Source organism: Pituophis catenifer, unplaced genomic scaffold (assembly GCF_029215685.1).
Source record: "Pituophis catenifer annectens isolate HBS135680 unplaced genomic scaffold, rPitCat1.0.hap2 SCAF_7, whole genome shotgun sequence".
Classification (NCBI taxonomy): domain Eukaryota; kingdom Metazoa; phylum Chordata; class Lepidosauria; order Squamata; family Colubridae; genus Pituophis; species Pituophis catenifer.
The window spans coordinates 5335537-5352711 of record NW_027256887.1 but is presented as its reverse complement, the minus strand read 5'-3'; the positions used below and the strand labels follow the sequence as shown (position 1 = coordinate 5352711).

The following is a 17175-nucleotide window of genomic DNA, read 5'->3' as shown; positions in this document are numbered from 1 at the left end:
CACGGCTACAAACAAAATTGAATTTTTTTCTCCCCATTATGCTGTTTTAAAAAACACACACAGTATAACAGGGTGGTTGCTCCCAATGCTGATGTCTTGAGAAATCTTGAGTATCTTATCAAAACCTGAAAGGGTCCGTTAATGGCATCCAAAATTTATTCTGGCAATAAAAAAAATCTGTTGCAATTTTAATCACTACAAAGCGGGAATATGATAGGGATTTTCAGAATGGGTTCACAGTTGGCCATTTGCTAACTGTTTCTTTCCATAGGTTTTCAAGTCTAAAATTAACATTTCTTGTGAATGGCTGAAAAAAATCTCTTTTCCTGCAAAGAATTTCCTTTCTAGGTACCACACTTCATTTTTATTTTAGCCGAACTTCTCCTCCCTCTTCTCTTTCTCCTCCTTTCACCTCTTCCTCTTCCCTCCTTGCTCCTCCTCCCCCTTTCTCCTTTTGCCTGCTCCTCCCCGCCTCTTTCTCCTGCTCCTCCTCCCTCCTTCTCTTCCTCCTCCTCTTCCCTCCCTCCTCCCCTCCCCCTTTCTTTCTCTTCCTTCTCCTTCTATCTCCTCCTTCCACCTCTTCCTCTTCCCTTTCTCCTCCTGTTCCTCCCGCCTTTCTTTCTCCTGCTCCTTTCTCCTCCTGCTCCTCCTCCCTTCCTCCTTCTCTTCCTCCTCCTCCTCCTTTCTTCTTCCTCCTCTTTCCTCCCTCCTCCTCTACCTTTCTCCCCTCCCCCTTTCTTTCTCTTCCTCCTCCTTCTATCTCCTCCTTCCACCTCTTCCTCTTCCCTTTCTCCTCCTGCTCCTCCCCGCCTTTCTTTCGCCTGCTCCTTTCTCCTCCTCCCACCTTTCTCTTGCTCCCCCTCCTTTCTCCTCATGCTGCTCCTTCTCCCTCCCTACTTTCTCCTTCTCTTCCTCTCCCTCCCTTTCTGCTCTTCTTCCCTCCCTCCTCGTTCTCCTTTCTCCTCCTACTCCCCCCCTTCCTCTTTCTCCTCCTCATTCCCCCCCCCCCCAATTTGGGCAAGTAAACCATACAAAACCCACATTATGCCATCTGGATACCACTGCTTAACGGAACGTATGGAGGGAGGTGGAACACATAAAGAATGGGGGGCAGGGAATGGAGACAGGGATTGGAACATGCAAATGCAAGACTTATGTCATGCCTGACCATGGATTGTCCTGACACGTAAATCAGAGATGAAATCCCCCCCCTCTCCCCCACCCCAGGTCCCTCCTGTTCTTTCTCTGACTGTTTCACGATGATGGACCTTCTCTAGGTCTTAGTCTTCTCTAAGTAGGACATACCCAGCTCCTTCAGCCTCTCCTTATATGACTTGCCTGCTGGACCTTCTGTCACCCTCCTCACAGACTCCTCCTTTCCTCTTTGCTGACCACGTTCTCGCACTCTGGCACCTAGTACAGAACACCAGACTCCAATTGAGGACCAGCCAATGCTGAGAAAGAGGATACTATTCAGTTACTCTAGCGAGGACGCGGCTATTCTCTCCGCAGAGGCTAATCACGCCGCCGCGGTGGTGGACGGTTGCGCCACGGCCTAGGAAGAAAGCCGTGGTTGCCTCTCCAAAGCGGAGGATGTTGAAATGTTTGCGAAAAAACACCATTTTTTTTTTAAATAAACAGAGAGATAAGCCTGCCCTTGTGGAATTCTGCTTCAGTTCTTATCAAAACGGGGGAGCCCATCGGCCGGTTGCGGTTAGCAGATATTGTAATTTTGAGTTCTTCCGTTAGTGGGAAAGCGTTCACCCGTGGAGGGAGAGAAGGTTGAGTCCCACAGGGAAAATGCCCACCCAGAATAATAAGGGCCAGCTTTGTGGGAGCTCCATCCCTGGAGGTTTTTAAGAAAAGTTTTTTTTAAAGAAAAGTGGGAACAATTAATCGATGGAATGGTTTGCCTCCAGAAGTTGTAGGTGCTCCATCTCTGGAAAGATTGGACAGCCATTAGTCTGAAATGGTTATCGGGTTTCCTGCTTGAGCAGAGGGTTGGACTAGAAGACTTCCAAGGCCTCTGTTGTGGCTCCGTTGCCTGAGCCTGGGCTATCGACAGATGCAGACTCTGAGAGTGAGGGGGAGGAGTTGGCAAGGCCTCCCTCTCCAGCACCCTCCTCTCTGGCAATGCCTCCAGAGGACACCAAAGGCCAAACGATAGGCTCAGAGCCAAGCACGTCCCCGCAGCCACAGGTGTACAGTGACGAAGAAGATAAGTGCTGGCTGGACCCTCGGCAGAGGCGCAGGGAGAAGCGTGCGCAGCAGAGGGGAAGGCGTGCCAGAGATTAGCTGAGTCACTGGACCACATCCCACAGGGTATAAATGTGGGTGTGGTGGCCAGTTCAGTTTGTGATGAGCAAAAACTAGAAATAATCCATGAAATGAAATGTTTTCCTTACCAAGCCAAGTCACAGTTTAATATTTGCTAGAGGTTCACCTTCTGAAAGGTTGGGTTTGAATGCTTATGCGTTCAACCTCCGTTCAATTGTTCTATCAAAAGAGTTTCGGCTTCAGGGGGCCGTCAAATTCTAATTCTGCTTTTCAGGATTTCGGTTTTGTCTCCCTTCACTTTTAAACACAGAGTCGTAATGTAAGGGTTAGTAACTCCTTGCGTGCATCCGATGGGCAGCTAAAATGCAGCAAGCAAAGGGGAGGGGGGTCATTGTAACAGTGTACGGAAGACAAAACAAACCTTGGTTGCAACAAGACAGGCAGGCATGACGGTTCACACAGGAAGGCAATGTTGGCTGATGGGACATAGAATGGGCACCTACCTTATCCAGATGTGGCATTTCCCAATGGGAGAAAAACGGACTGCTCTAATAAGTCAATGAATGCCACCGAGCATTGGGTTAAACCCAAGTCTAGTGGGAGGAAAATAACCTAATCTGTTTATTTATTGTCCGGATAAACCGGAGAGCAGTCCGAGATGTTCCATCGATATGATCAATGAGGCAACCAACCTCTTGGTTGTAAGAGAATTTAATACAGGTAGGCCTCAAACTTACAACAGTTCATTTTAGTGACTGAAGTGAAAACGGCCCTGGAAAAAAGTGACCGATGACCGTTTTTCACGCTTACGACCGTGGGTCACGTGATCAAAATTTGCATCCTTGGTAACTGACTCATATTTATCATCTTTTAACGACCCCATAATCCCTTGCGGGGTGGAGTTTGGGCAAATGAATGGAGCTGAGTGTTTTACTGGCCGGATGCCCTTCCTGTTGCCAACGCGGAGTTTTTTCCCCCCAGCAGATATATTCTCAGTGTGCCCGGAGAGAGAAATATCTGCCTCTACCTAGGATCGAACTCACAGCCTCCTGATTGTGAGGCGAGAGCGCCACCTCTAGGCCACCGCACCACTCAACTGACTCATCTTTATGACGGTGGTGATCATGTGTTCCCCTTTTTCTGACAGGCAAATCCGATGGGGAAGCCAGATTCATTTAACCAACCATGTTACTAATGCGGTGACTCCCTTAACGGCCGTGGCGAGAAAGGTCGGGAAACGGGGCAAAAGTCACTTAAGGACTGTCTCGCTTAGCCACAGAAGGGAAAGGTGGTCCTAAGGCGAGGATTACTTGTATTTCGTCTTTGCCAAATTACGCTGCAACGGTAGCTCACAAAAAGAGGAGAAGTCCAAAGCAAGCTGGCCTCTCATTTGATTGGCGTTGACATTTGATTGATATTTTAAAGCAGAAAGCTGGGCAAGAGCTGGTTGGGGAGAACGATCGGTTTCTTAAGCAACCAGCATCCCCGTAACGAAGAAGGACGGCATCTCGTTAAAAGTTGTGCCGCCGGCGCCACTTACCTGAAACCCTCTTGTAAGACTTGTTACTGTTTTTGGTGCCGTTTTGGTGCTTCTTGTCTACGGGTGGCACGAGGCCTCCTTTGCCGTTCAGAATCTTTTCGGGCGACGGCGGCACCGATTTGGATGTCAAAGCGGACTTAATTGGAGCAGGGACAGTGGATGACGAAGAGGCGGAGGAGGCGGTGACGGCGGGAGCGGCCGTCGAGTTCATTTTAACGTTGGCACCATCTGCCTTCACTAGGTTAGGGATTTTCTCTAGGCTGACTACGGGAACAGGAACACTGAAAGACCAAAAGGAAAGGGGGAAAAAATCTTCAAGATGTATTTTCTGCACCACTCACACTAACATTACCTTGCTTTTCTTCTACGTGACACTAACGCAGGAATTAAAATTTTACGCTGACAAATAAGCGAAAGGTCCTTTGCCCTGCCAGCTTCCCACTAATAAAATCACTGGGGAAGACGGCAGGAAGTCTGAGCTTGGCTGTTTTCTTGCAGGCGTTTCATCAGCCAAACTAGGTTGCATCATCAGTGCTAGCACTGGTTCTGTAACACTTTACGTAATTACTGGCTGCTTACTATAAATCTGACTGTTAGTATAAAAAACTATCAGCATTTTTAAAAGACATAAAGATCGGCTTTGGTATAAATGAATACGGCAGATATTATCCCATGATTTTACCAATTGTTACCTTTTTGATTTCCTGTTATCAATATTTCAACTATGTGCAGGCTTAATTTTTAGACTTAATTCTAATAATAATTATTAGATAGATACGCAATCGGAGAAAAAAATACTATTGCGTTCCCCCAAATCTTTCTTTGCCTGTTTCTTTTCTTACACTTTTGAAATATTGTCTCAAGACACATCGATATCACACACAGAGTAATCAAACCAGTTAAATCGCTTCCAATTATGTGGTTTACCAGTAAAGCAGTGCCCAGGTCACTTGACACAAATCTGTTCCTATCCAATAATATCAGTATTATTGCGTGCTAAAAACATGTTAGACAGTGGTGGGTTTCAAAATTTTTTTACTACCGTTTCTGTGGGTGTGGCTTGGTGTTCATGGCAGGGGAAGGATACTATAAAATCTCCATTCCCACCCCACTCCAGGGGAAGGATACTGTAAAATCTCCATTCCCACCCCACTCCAGGGAAAGGATACTGTAAAATCCCCATTCCCTCCCCAATCCAGGGGAAGGTTACTGCAAAATCCCCATTTCCTCCCAATCAGCTGGGACTTGGGAGGCAGAGAATAGATGGGGGTGGGATTTTTACTACCGGTTCTCTGAATGACTCTAAATTTCCACTACCGGTTCTCCAGAACTGGTCAGAACCTGCTGAAACCCACCTCTGATGTTAGAAAACCAGGTGTGCATGTATATCTATATATTACTGAACTTCTCCTGTCTTCTGTAATTGTTCAATTCATCTAAAGAGTGCATGACAGAGCAAAAAATTTTTTGAATCAAGATATCTCAAATCCATTAATTTAAGAAAATGTGTACAAAATCTGGGATCCTTCCTCCTGTGTAATTGAAATTTCAAGGGTCTTCACACCAGTTGTATTCGCAAAGTGTAGCCACTGTAGTGGCGCCACTATCACCCGCATCACTTGATTGTGATTTCTTACATTCCCTGCCAGCTTCCCACTGATGAAGTCATTGGGGAAGACGGCAGGAAGTCGGAAGTCACTTTGGCTCCACTGCTTTTCTACTTCCCCATGGACATGTTATTTCTCTGTTTGTGTAAGAAAATATCTTTGAAACAATGACCGCCTAGTATTATATATGAAGCTGAATTATGAAACATCTGCCTTCTCTTAAAAGAAATCAAAACTGAACCAAAACTTCCTTTTAATGTTTTGGGGCATATTAAATTTCTCACAATCAGGACCATGTTATTTACGTAACTGCAGTGAAAACGGCTTAAAAGGGGCAAAAAGGCCATAAAATCGGGCGTGAATTGCTTAACAACCATCTCACTTAGCAATGGAAATTCTACTCCCAATTGTAGTCATAAGTTGAGGACTCCCTGTATAAAGGTTTGGTCAGCTGACAGGACAATTCATACAGTAGCTATATTTCTTTCTTTGCTCGTTCTCAATCGACTTTTTGGCAATCAAGGGTCCTCACATTTCGTATTTTTGCTGTGGGGAAAAGCTACAAAATGGGCAGGGCTAACATCACTCACGTGAACAGAACAGAAAAGGGGGATGGGGGAAAGAAAGAATGTTATAATATAAATGTACAATTATGATGATAGAAGTGACAGACTAGGCAAAACTGAAAGGAAATTGGAAAGAAAGTATATATTAATATAAAATTGGGAATGCTTGGATACCAAGTAGGGGAAATATTAAACAACAAAGGAGAAAGAAAGGAGAGAGGAGTAGAGGGTAAGATAGGAGAGGAAAGGAGAGGGAGGGAGAGGATGTTGTGGCCCGCCAGCGGCCTGCACGGATTGTGGCTGATTCCGACGACGAGGAGGCTGGTGTGGTGTCGTGCTAGCAGCCTGTGCAGCCGGCACTCAAGTTGGAGAGCAAGGAGGCTGAAGAGGATGTGGTGCCAGAGGCAGAGACTCAGCCAGGGCCTTCAGAACCTCCAGAGGCTCCTTCAAGTGAAGAGAGTGAAGTGGAGGAGCCTCTTCTCAATGCTCGAGCACGCAGGGCTGCCAAAAGGCAGGCATGGCTCCTCAGGAGGAGGTCTCCTCGAGAGTAAGGCTTGGGGCTAATTGGCCACTCCCTTAGCCTATTTAAGTTCGCACACAAATGGCAAATGTTGCTGGAAACAACGTTTGGTCCTACGCAGAGCATTTTGAGAGTGAGTTTTTTGTTACAACTTGGTTTCTGGGCTGATTGCCAACCCTTGTCCGACTTTGTTTAATCTTTGTAATTCATAGCAGGCTGATAAGGACATTTGTGGTTAAAGCCTGCATTTTGAAAATGGTCTGTTTGTATTAAATGGAGTTTTTGGAGCTCTGTGTGTGTGCTACACTTCTTGGGACCCGTAGCTGGGGCAGAACAGAGGAATGGAAAAAAGGGGAAAGGAGAGGAAGAAAAGAGAGGGGAAAAGAGTAGGAGAGTAAGTTAGAAAGGGGGAAAAGAGGGGAGGAGTGGGGGAAAGGAAGGGAAAGTAGGGAAGAGGAAGGAGAGGAGGAAGGAAGAAATTAGGAGAGGGGAGGAGGTAGGGAAGGGAAAGAAAGAAGGAGAAGGAGGTTTGTTGTAAAATGAGGGGAAAGGGTAGAAGAGCAAGCCCGAATGCAATTAAAATGTTTTATTGTTATGCTTTCTTTAGAAAAAAAATATGTATATGTATGATTAATATAGGTAAGAGAATGTAAATTTACAATATGTGTATAAGAAATAAAAATAAAAATCTTTTTTTTAAAAAAAGGAACAGGACTGCCTTTTTCAGGTGCAATTTGGGAGAAAGTTATTTTTTTAATTGTGATGGAACCACTGATGAAATTACATTACAATTTTAAAGGCTCCCCAAAAGCTCAAAATGGCCCCCCAAAAAATGGACCGATCATTTTCATGTACAGGTAGTCCTCGACTTACAACACAGTTCATTTAGTGACCGTTCGAAGTTGCAACGGCACTGAAAAAAAGTGACTTATGATCATTGTTTCAAACTTACGACCATAGCAGCATCCCCATGGCTGCGTGGTCAAAATCCAGACATGTGATTAGCCGATTCTTGTTTATGACAGTCGCAATGTCTCGGGTTATCCCCTTTTGAGACCTTCCGACAAGCCAAGTCAAGGGGGAAGCCAGATTCCCTTAACAACTATGTTACTACCTTAACAACTGCAGTGATCCATTTAATGAACGTGGCAAGAAATGGGTCAAAATTCATTTAACAACTGTCCTGGTTAGCAACATAAATTTTTGACTCAGCTGTGATTGTAAATCAAGGACTGCCTGCACTAAGAGAAAACTAGGAAGTTTTGATAGCTATTCCTGCAATCTAAAAGAAGCATTTCATAGAACTGAAAAAAAGTGCAACAAATAATAGCAATAGCACTTATATATCGCTTTACAGTGCTTTAAAGCCGTCTCTAAGCAGTTTACAGATTCAGCCTCTTGCCCCCAACAATCTGGATCCTCGTTTTACCCACCTCGGAAGGACGGAAGGCTGAGTCAACTTTGAGCCTGGTGAGATTTGAACTGCTAAATTGCAGGCAGCCGGCAGGACGCAGAAGTAGCCTGCAGTACTGCACTCTAACCACTGCACCACCAAGGCTCATAATCAAAATGACCACAGTTTAGCCGTGCTCTATTGACAAGACATATTTACCCACCTAACTCAGATTTTGTGACAGCTATTCCTTGGTGATATAAATCATTTGTTTCCAATCATCTCCTCCCAATTATGAGGTTTATGTTGATTTTTCAAATAACTTTTAATCCAGGGGTGAAATGCTCCCGGTTCAGACCAGATCATCTGATCTGGTAGCGATGGCGGCGGATGGTTCGGAGAACAAAATCCCTGCCCCCCCCCCCAGCTGAGCCGCGCAATCATGAGAGGTTTTTTTTTAAATTATTTTTGAAAGCATTTTTTCTACAACCTCTTCGGCTGAAAAAATGCTTTTAAAAGTAAAAAAAAAAGCCTCTGATGATCGCGCGGCTCAGCAGGGATCATCAGAGGCTTTTAAAAGCAATTTTTTTCTACAACCTCTTCGGCCGAAAAAATGCTTTTAAAAGTAAAAAAAAAAGCCTCTGATGATCGCGCAGCTCAGCTGGGATCGTCAGAGGCTTTTAAAAGCATTTTTTTCTACAACCTCTTCTACTGAAGAGGTTGTAGAAAAAAATGGGTTTTAAAAGTAAGAAAAAAAAAAAGTTGGCCACGGCCACCCAGTCACATTAACCCCCCCCAAGCCACGCCCACAGAACCGGGAGTAACAAATTTTACATTTCACCACTGCTTTAATCCTAACAGACAGGAGATATCTTAGGTGGCAAGTCTTCTGGATGATTTCCTAACCAGTATTTTTCAACCTTTAAGATGTAATGGACTTCAGCTCCCAGAATTCCCCAGCCGAGAGTTGAAGTCCAGACATCTTAAACTTGCCAAGACCGCTCCAGAATATTTCTTGCTAAATTTAGAACTGCTCGTTTCAAATCCAAACCGGAGCATGGTGAGCTCAAAATGTTTTGAGCTGAAATCATTTTTTCACGCTAATGCGACTAATTGAAACCGTGCTCGTTTCTAAATAAAACCACATTTGTTTCTTTTTTGGGGGGGCGTTTGGTTTCTGACTGCTATTTTGTAAGACGTTGCACAAACGTCTGAAGTGGAATTAAAAAAAAAAAAATTAAATTTCCATAAGAATTCTAGAAATGCACATTAAGGCCTTTCTTTACTTTTAGTTTTGAATAAGTCTCACACAACATAATTATGTTGTATAAGACTTCAGTGAGTTCCCCACCCCCCCACCCCCATTTTCTTGCCATATTTGTTAAGTGAATCACTGCAGTAGTTACGTTAGTTAAGTTATTAAGCAAATCTGGCTTCCGCATTGACTTGCGACCATGGGGAGGCTGCAATGGACATGAGTGTGAAAAATGTTCATAAGTAATCTTTTTTGGTGCTGTTGTAACTTCAAATGGTCACTAAGCAAACTGTTGTAAATCGAGGACATGTATATGTCGTCATCATCATCTTTTAATAACCCCATAATCCCTTGCGGGGTGGAGTCTGGGCAACTAAATGGAGCTGAGTGTTTACTGGTCGGATGCCCTTCCTGTTGCCAATGCGGAGTTTTGTTCAGCAGATATATTCTCACTGTGCCCAGAGAGAGAAACATCTGCCTCTACCTAGGATTGAACTCATAGACTCTTGATTGTGAGGCAAGAGAACCACCTCTAGGCCACCGCACCACTCATTGGGCATCCCTCACATCCTGGACATAAACTCCTCCCCTTGGGATGGCGCTCTAGAGCACTGCCTGCCAAAACAACTAGGTAAGGTAAAGGTAAAGGTTCCCCTCGCACATATGTGCTAGTCATTCCTGACTCTAGGGGGCGATGCTCATCTCGTTTCAAAGCCAAAGCGCCAGTGCTGTCCGAAGAGGTCTCCGTGGTCATGTGGCTGGCATGACTCAACGCCAAAGGCACACAGAACACCGTTACCTTCCCACCAAAGGTGATCCCTATTTTTCTACTTGCATTTTTTACATGCTTTCGAACTGCTAGGTTGGCAGAATCTGGGACAAGTAACAGGAGCTCACCCAGTTATGCGGCACTAGGGATTTGAACCGCTGAACTGCCGACCTTTCGATCGACAAGCTCAGCGTCTTAGCCGGTGAGCCACCGCGTCGCTCCAACTAGACAAGAAATCGAATATTGGAAATCTAACACTGAGAAAAGAATATGAAATCAAGAGTCTGCAAGAATACCAACTTACCAAGGTTTATCTCTTGAGACTTTTGAAGAAAAGACCATATGCAGTTTGCTACTGGAGGTAATGAGATTGTCTTTGGGCGTTTTGAATGGCTTTGCGTTGTTGTTTACGGAGTTATGGCCACTGATGCAGGATTTCGGCTTCATCTGTATTAGGCATGCCCTGGAATTGCAGGGTCCTGGAGATGCTGGAGATGAGGAAGATTTACACATTGAACTGTGTCTTCGTTCTGCAATAGGTAATATATAGGTAGATATCAACAATACTAAATGAATAAAAATACAGGCAATTATGGAAGGCAAGCAAAAGGAATACAAACACATGAAAAATGGAGAGAATATCTGAACTGGGTAGAATGGGGGGGGCTCCTTGGTGCTGTCTGAGCTCTGAGAGCCCCACATAAAAAAAACTGGAAGGTTAAATTGTAAGGCCCCACATTGTATATCCTTGTCAAGCTGTTACAGATATACAGTATAATGCCAATATAATTTGAGATGCTTTCTCTTCTTCTTCTTGTGCCATAGCCGTCATCGGGCGTTGGCGATCACGCACGGAAAAAGTGCTGCTGAGTTTTTGTCCAAATCAGTCCCTTAGATTTTGACGCCATGATGATCTTCTTCTGCCTGGACCTCGTTTGCCTTCAATGCTTTCCCTTAGAGGCAACTAATAGCAGAATAATAGCACTTAGACTTATATACTGCTTCACGGTGCTTTACAGCCCCTCTCTAAGCGGTTAACAGTCAGCATATTTCCCCCAACAATCTGAGTCTTCCTTTTACCGACTTCAGAAGGACGGAAGGCTGAGTCAACCTTGAGTCGGTCAGAATCGAACTGCCGACAGCCGGCAGTCAGCAGCAGTCGCCTGCAGTACTGCATTCTAACCACTGCACCACCACGGTGTAATAATAATAATAATAATAATAATAATAATAATAATAATGATGATGATGATGATGATGATGATGATGATGTATCCGACGATACCTTAACAGTTCCTAGGTCCTTGGTTAGGACTCGAGCTGCTGAGCTATTAACCAGCCTCAAAGACTGTGAATCTCACTAAAGATTAACCAATAATAATAATAACAACAACAACAATAATAATAACAACAATAATAATAATAACCAGGGCTTGGAAATTGAAGTTGAGCAACTATGGAAAAAGAAATTGTGTGTTGTCCCGATTGTAATTGGAGCCCTTGGAGCAATACCCAAAGGGCTACCCCGCTATTTAGAAATTCTAAATTTGCCGGACTTGAACATTTTGACTCTACAAAAAACCATCTTACTCGGAACAGCTTACATCCTCCGACGATACCTTAACAGTTCCTAGGTCCTTGGTTAGGACTCGAGCTGCTGAGCTATTAACCAGCCTCAAAGGCTGTGAATCTCACTAAAGATTAACCAATAATAATAATTCTGAAACTACACGGCTATGGATGAAACATATTAACAGTGATACCCATTGTCATCGGGGCACTTGGTACCATGTCCAAGAATTTTACAAAACACTTCAAGAAATTGCAGCTTCCTGCAATAACACCAGCGGAACTGCAAAAAACGGTGCTACTTGGAACAATGTACATCTTAAGAAGGTACTTGGTTGATCCCTAGGACGCTGGCAGCAACCCGTATCAACCATTAGCACCAGTCAATGGTATTTGTGGCAGAATTTTAAATGTTCAGTTGACTTGAGTTTTATGTTTAACGAATAAAAGAGATAATAATAATAACAGCAATAATAATAATAATGTTCAATTAACTGAGTTTCAGTTAGATGACTTTCATTTTTAATGAAGAGATAATAATAACAACAGCAGCAGCAACACTTTCAGATTGGCACTTTCCTAAATTACATATAAGGCCAGTTCTAGTTCTTAGTTCTAGAACAGAATTTGATTCCCCCCCCCCCTTTTCAAGTGATGCTCTCACAGAGTCCAATTTATTTATCATACAGGAGTGTCATCGCCTATACTAAAGAATTTCAATTTGCAGGATACCTGCTCTGGAAAAGCTTTTCTGTTGTTGACAGGCTACAAAATGTGCTGTGTTTCTGCAAAAAATAATAATAAATAAATGGACCCCTCCTGATTTCAGCAACCTTTGTACCGAAGGATGGCCTAATACCGCACAACACAACTGCCAGATGAGTGAGGCCTTTTCAAATGAGCCTTCCCAGATTGCAGAAATACAATGCACTTAAAAAACATTTAACGCTATGCACTTGGAACACGAGAGAATCTTGGCCCGATATTGTACTTACTAGAAAATGACATTTTTTTTCCCTCAAGACTGACCGATTCACTTCTCCCCTCCAGTTTTTATTAAGTGTCGGAAGCAATCAATTTTGGCTTTCGCCGAGGCCGTGAAATATTTTGAGCTATGCAAAGCATTCCCTTTTTTACCCGTCGCAAAATAATGTAGGTTGCTATCGTGGGTGGGTGGGTAGTTGATACGAAGTCACATACCCAGTTTAAAACTCTCCACCGTTAAAACCAAAGCATAGGCCTGGCGTATCGTTAATACGATTTTAAAAAAACCAAACATCGTAAACCAACCCGAGAATTGAAGTACCTGGGAAACGTACGGTTAAAAAGGCAAGTTTGCTAAGGAGCCAAGGGTTGTAAACATTTTGAATACTTTCACTTTCTCTGTGACAAGCCGTAGCACACTCTGTACCCTGCTAACTCAGATTTTAAGTGAAAACAGAACATCTACTAACCACATCAACGCGGGAGTTTAAAGGAAGAAACAATCCGACAAACAAAGTTTTGCAAGTCTGGACAATTATTCCCAAGAATATCAAACCAAGGAAAACGTTTCAGAGTGTCCCTTTACAATAATGTAAACAACAGTTCTTGACAAGTAAAAATGGCAACGGGAGTTCAGTTTGTGCTACTTGGTGTAAAAACTATCAAAGGGAACAAACTGCCAGACTCACAAACACGGATCTTCTCTAGCAGCAAAAAGCAGTTGGTGAAACTCCGCAAATTCCCTGCCACGCTGAAATGACTTTCCTGTTTTTGCAACAACGCCACAAGAGATCGTTAGCTTCCGAAATAATAACAACAACGATTAAAACGTTCTTTAATGACTGCTAAGGAAGGGGAGAAATCACGTATTATCTCGCTAGATAAGAGGAAACGAAAACGACTTACATGGAAGCTCGGCCTGCCAACTTAACTCAAGTCCTAGGACAGCCGTAAACAACTCGAACGGCGAGAACACAAAATGACTCACCGGACCCCGTCCGAGAATGACAGCAGCAATACAATCACACTGCAAAAGGCACTGGAAGCGAAGCAGTTTCTGCTCCAATAACGGCAGATTTGCACTTGGGGCACCGACCGCTCGGGCTACACAAAACAACACACCCGGTTACACACCCTGTCAGCTCCACCGTACGACGGACACAACGCTTCAGATAGATTTAAGGGACGGTTTTTGCTCACGGTAAATTGACTGGATCTATTCTGGAATAGAAGAGTAGCGGAATGAGAGGATTCTAACTGTAAGATGGCTGGGGGTGACAATCCTGCAACCATTAAATTATTGCTATTGCAGGCAGTCCTCGATTTACAGCCACAACAGAGCTCCAAATTTATGTCGCTAAGGGAAACATTTGTTAAGTGAGTTTGGCCCCACCTTTCTTGCCACAGTTGTTAAGTGACTCGCTGCGGATGTTAAATTACCGGTAGTAACAGGGTTGTTAAGTGAATCCGGCTTCCCCACGGATCGCAAAAGGGGATCGCGTGACACCCCCCCCCTCACCGGGGCCACTGCGACCGTCATAAATGAGTCAGCTGCCAAGCCTCTGAATTTTGATAGGGATAATTCAGCGGGCGTTAAGTGTGAAAAACGGTCATAAGTCCCTTTTTTCCATGCCGTTGTAACTTTGAACGGTCAGTAAATGGAACTGTCGTAAGCCGAAGACTGCCTGGATTTTGGAAACGTCATTTTGGAGTGTCACTCATTTAGAAGATATACGGTAGCATGTCAAATAGCTTAATTTAATTCTGCTCCTGTAGATTCTAGGGAAATGATCACTTCGGATTTTTTAACTGCTTAAGACCACAATTGAACCCCAAGTTTATGTTGCTAAGCGAGACAGTTGTTAAGTGAGTTTTGCCCCATTTTATGACCTTTCTGGCCGCGGTTGTTAAGTGAATCACTGCAACTGTTAAGTTAGTCACAGGGTTGTTAAGTGAATCTGGCTTCTCCATTGGCTTTGCTTGGCAGAAGGCCTCAAAAGGAGATCACATGTCCCCACCCCAGGGACACTGCGACCGTCATAACTATGAGTCAGTTGCCCCAAGTGTCTGAATTTTGATCAAATGGCCACAGGGATGCTGCAACGGTCATAAGTGTGAAAAATGGCCATGTTGCTTTTTTTCAGTGCCGTTGAACAGTCACTAAATAAACCGTTATAAGTTGAGGACTACTTGTATTTTCCCAGATTTTGTACCTAACCAATAAATGCTGTAGTTTTTACAGTCTTTCAAAAAAAAAGAATCAGGGGCTGAATTAACCATAATTATAAACCTTATTTTCCCACAAATTATTTTCCTTCAAACGGTCACTAAGCGAATGCCTGTAAGTCAAGGACTACCTGTATTCCTGAATACCTTCTACCTCATATGCTGCATGAAAATGCATAACTGTCTTAAAACATTAAGGCCGGCATGACTCATTTAACAATCGCCTTGCTTAGCGATGGAAATTCTGTCCCAATTATGGTCGTAAATCAAGGACTACCTGTATAGTTGCTAAACAAGGAATGTTGAGTACGGCCACAATTTTTCACAGCAGACATAAATCTTCGGGCTCAAAAAAAACCTCTTCTTCTGATGTACAGCAGTCGATTCCATGACACCCACTAAAGGAAGAGAATTTCTGTATCCTCCCATTTAAAGATTAAATAAAATCCGCTATGGAGATTGGCATTTCCTGGTGGTCTCCCATCCTTACGATAACCAAGTCCCAACCTTCCTTAGCTGTATTTTTTAAGATCAGCCAATCTCTGGTAATTTATGATTTACGAGAGATAGTCCTTGACATATGTCCTCAATTGAGCCCAACATTTCTGTTGTTAAGCGAGACGTTTATCAAGTGAATTTTGCCCCCTTTTTATGACCTTTCTTGATTAATCTGTAGGATAAGCTTCCAAGTGGGATTGTAAGGATTACAGAAAGAAAAAAAGGAAGGAAGGAGGGAGGGAGGGAGGGAGGGAGGGAAGGAAGGAAGGAAGGAAGGAGGGAGGGAGGGAGGGAGGGAGGGAGGGAAGGAAGGAAGGAAGGAAAGAAGGAGGGAGGGAGGGAAGGAAGGAAGGAAGGAAGGAAGGAAGGAAGGAAGGAAGGAAGGAAGGAAGGAAGGAGAAAGAAAGAAAGAAAAAGAAAGAAAGAAAGAAAGAAAGAAAGAAAGAAAGAAAGAAAGAAAGAAAGAAAGAAAGAAAGGGAAAGGAGGGAGGGAGCGAAGGAAGGAAGGAAGGATACTTCATTTCAGAAAAAAACTTTAATAACAGAAAAAGTTAATTCAGAAAGGACAATTTTTAATATAGAGGCTCCCCCTACTGGATATAATTTAGCAAGTAAGTAGGCTCACATTCTTGAAAATTATGAAAAGCGGCCAGGTTTAAAAAGCAAACTTTTCAACCATTGTATTGGAAATCTTATCATAAAATATAAATAAAAAAACATGGATCAGTCAGGAAGAATTAGTTTTCTGTGAAAACTAATTTCTGGATTAAGAAAACCAAGACATATATTTTTCCTCCCAAGCCTGGGGAAAACATAAAAAACTACAGCAGACGCTTTCAGGAAATATATTTTGTGGGGCGTTTCCATCAGGGGACCCCTTTTCACAGAGAGGTCCTCGGGTTCTGTTAAGAGACACACCACTGTGACACACCTTGGGGGCAGGGAAGGGGGTTGGACTAGATGACCTCCAAGGTCCCTTCCAACTGTGTTAATCTGGTACGAATCCCAAGGCAAGGATTCACCCTCTTGATGGGAGGCCGTGGCTTTCAAACTCAAGGCATTCCTTGGTCTTGAAGGACTGAGTGAAAAGTACACAAATTGGACCAGGGTTGGGAGAAAAACTGTATTTTATTTGATATAACTTAAATGTTAATTACATGCAACTTATTCAACAATGAATAGAGCCGAGGTGGCGCGGTGGTTAGGGTGCAGTACTGCAGCTACTTCAGCCGACTGCTAGTTCAGCAGATCAAATCTCACCGGCTCAAGGTTGACTCAGCCTTCCATCCTTCCGAGGTGGGTAAAATGAGAACCCAGATTGTTAGGGGGCAATATGCCATTTAGTATACTGTCGATTGTTGTAAACTGCCCAGAGTCCTCGGAGAGTGGGCGGCATAGAAATATGATTAATAAAAAACAAAAGAATATGTCAGGCACCTAATTGAGTTTATTGCAGGACTGTCAGACGAGAGCCAGCTGGTTTAGTGGATTAAGGTACAAGAAAGGAGACTGTGAATTCTAGTCCCACCTTAGCCAGGAGAGCTGGTTAGGTGACCTTGGCTCAATCGCCAGGAGACGGAGAGTTCTAGTCCCGCCTTAGCCATGAAAGCTGGTTGGGTGACCTTAGCCCAATCGCCAGGAGACGGAGAGTTCTAGTCCCGCCTTAGCCATGAAAGCTGGTTGGGTGACTTTAGCCCAATCGCCAGGAGACGGAGAGTTCTAGTCCCGCCTTAGCCATGAAAGCTGGTTGGGTGACTTTAGCCCAATCGCCAGGAGACGGAGTGTTCTAGTCCCGCCTTAGCAATCAAAGCTGGTTGGGTGACTTTAGCCCAATCGCCAGGAGACGGAGAGTCCTAGTCCCGCCTTAGCCATGAAAGCTGGTTGGATGACCTTAGCCCAATCGCCAGAAGACGGAGAGTTCTAGTCCCGCCTTAGCAATGAAAGCTGGTTGGGTGACTTTAGCCCAATCGC

General features: G+C 43.9%; 1 protein-coding gene across 3 annotated transcripts in view; it reads right to left on the bottom strand.

The window, feature by feature from the left end:
* The window catches only part of ATXN7L1 (ataxin 7 like 1), a 69419-nt gene that overhangs the window by 13682 nt on the left and 38562 nt on the right, over positions 1-17175 (bottom strand). The window contains exons 1-4 of one of the 3 annotated variants that reach the window (XM_070947407.1): positions 13387-13492; positions 10232-10457; positions 3818-4098; positions 1306-1413 (exon numbers count right to left, since the gene is read on the bottom strand). In XM_070947407.1, the coding sequence (XP_070803508.1) occupies positions 1306-1413; positions 3818-4098; positions 10232-10440 (598 nt within the window). In that variant the 5' untranslated portion in view covers positions 10441-10457; positions 13387-13492. Of the gene's footprint in view, positions 1-1305; positions 1414-3817; positions 4099-10231; positions 10458-13386; positions 13493-17175 lie in introns of those variants that run through there. The other 2 variants (XM_070947405.1, XM_070947406.1) reach the window with 2 other exon arrangements.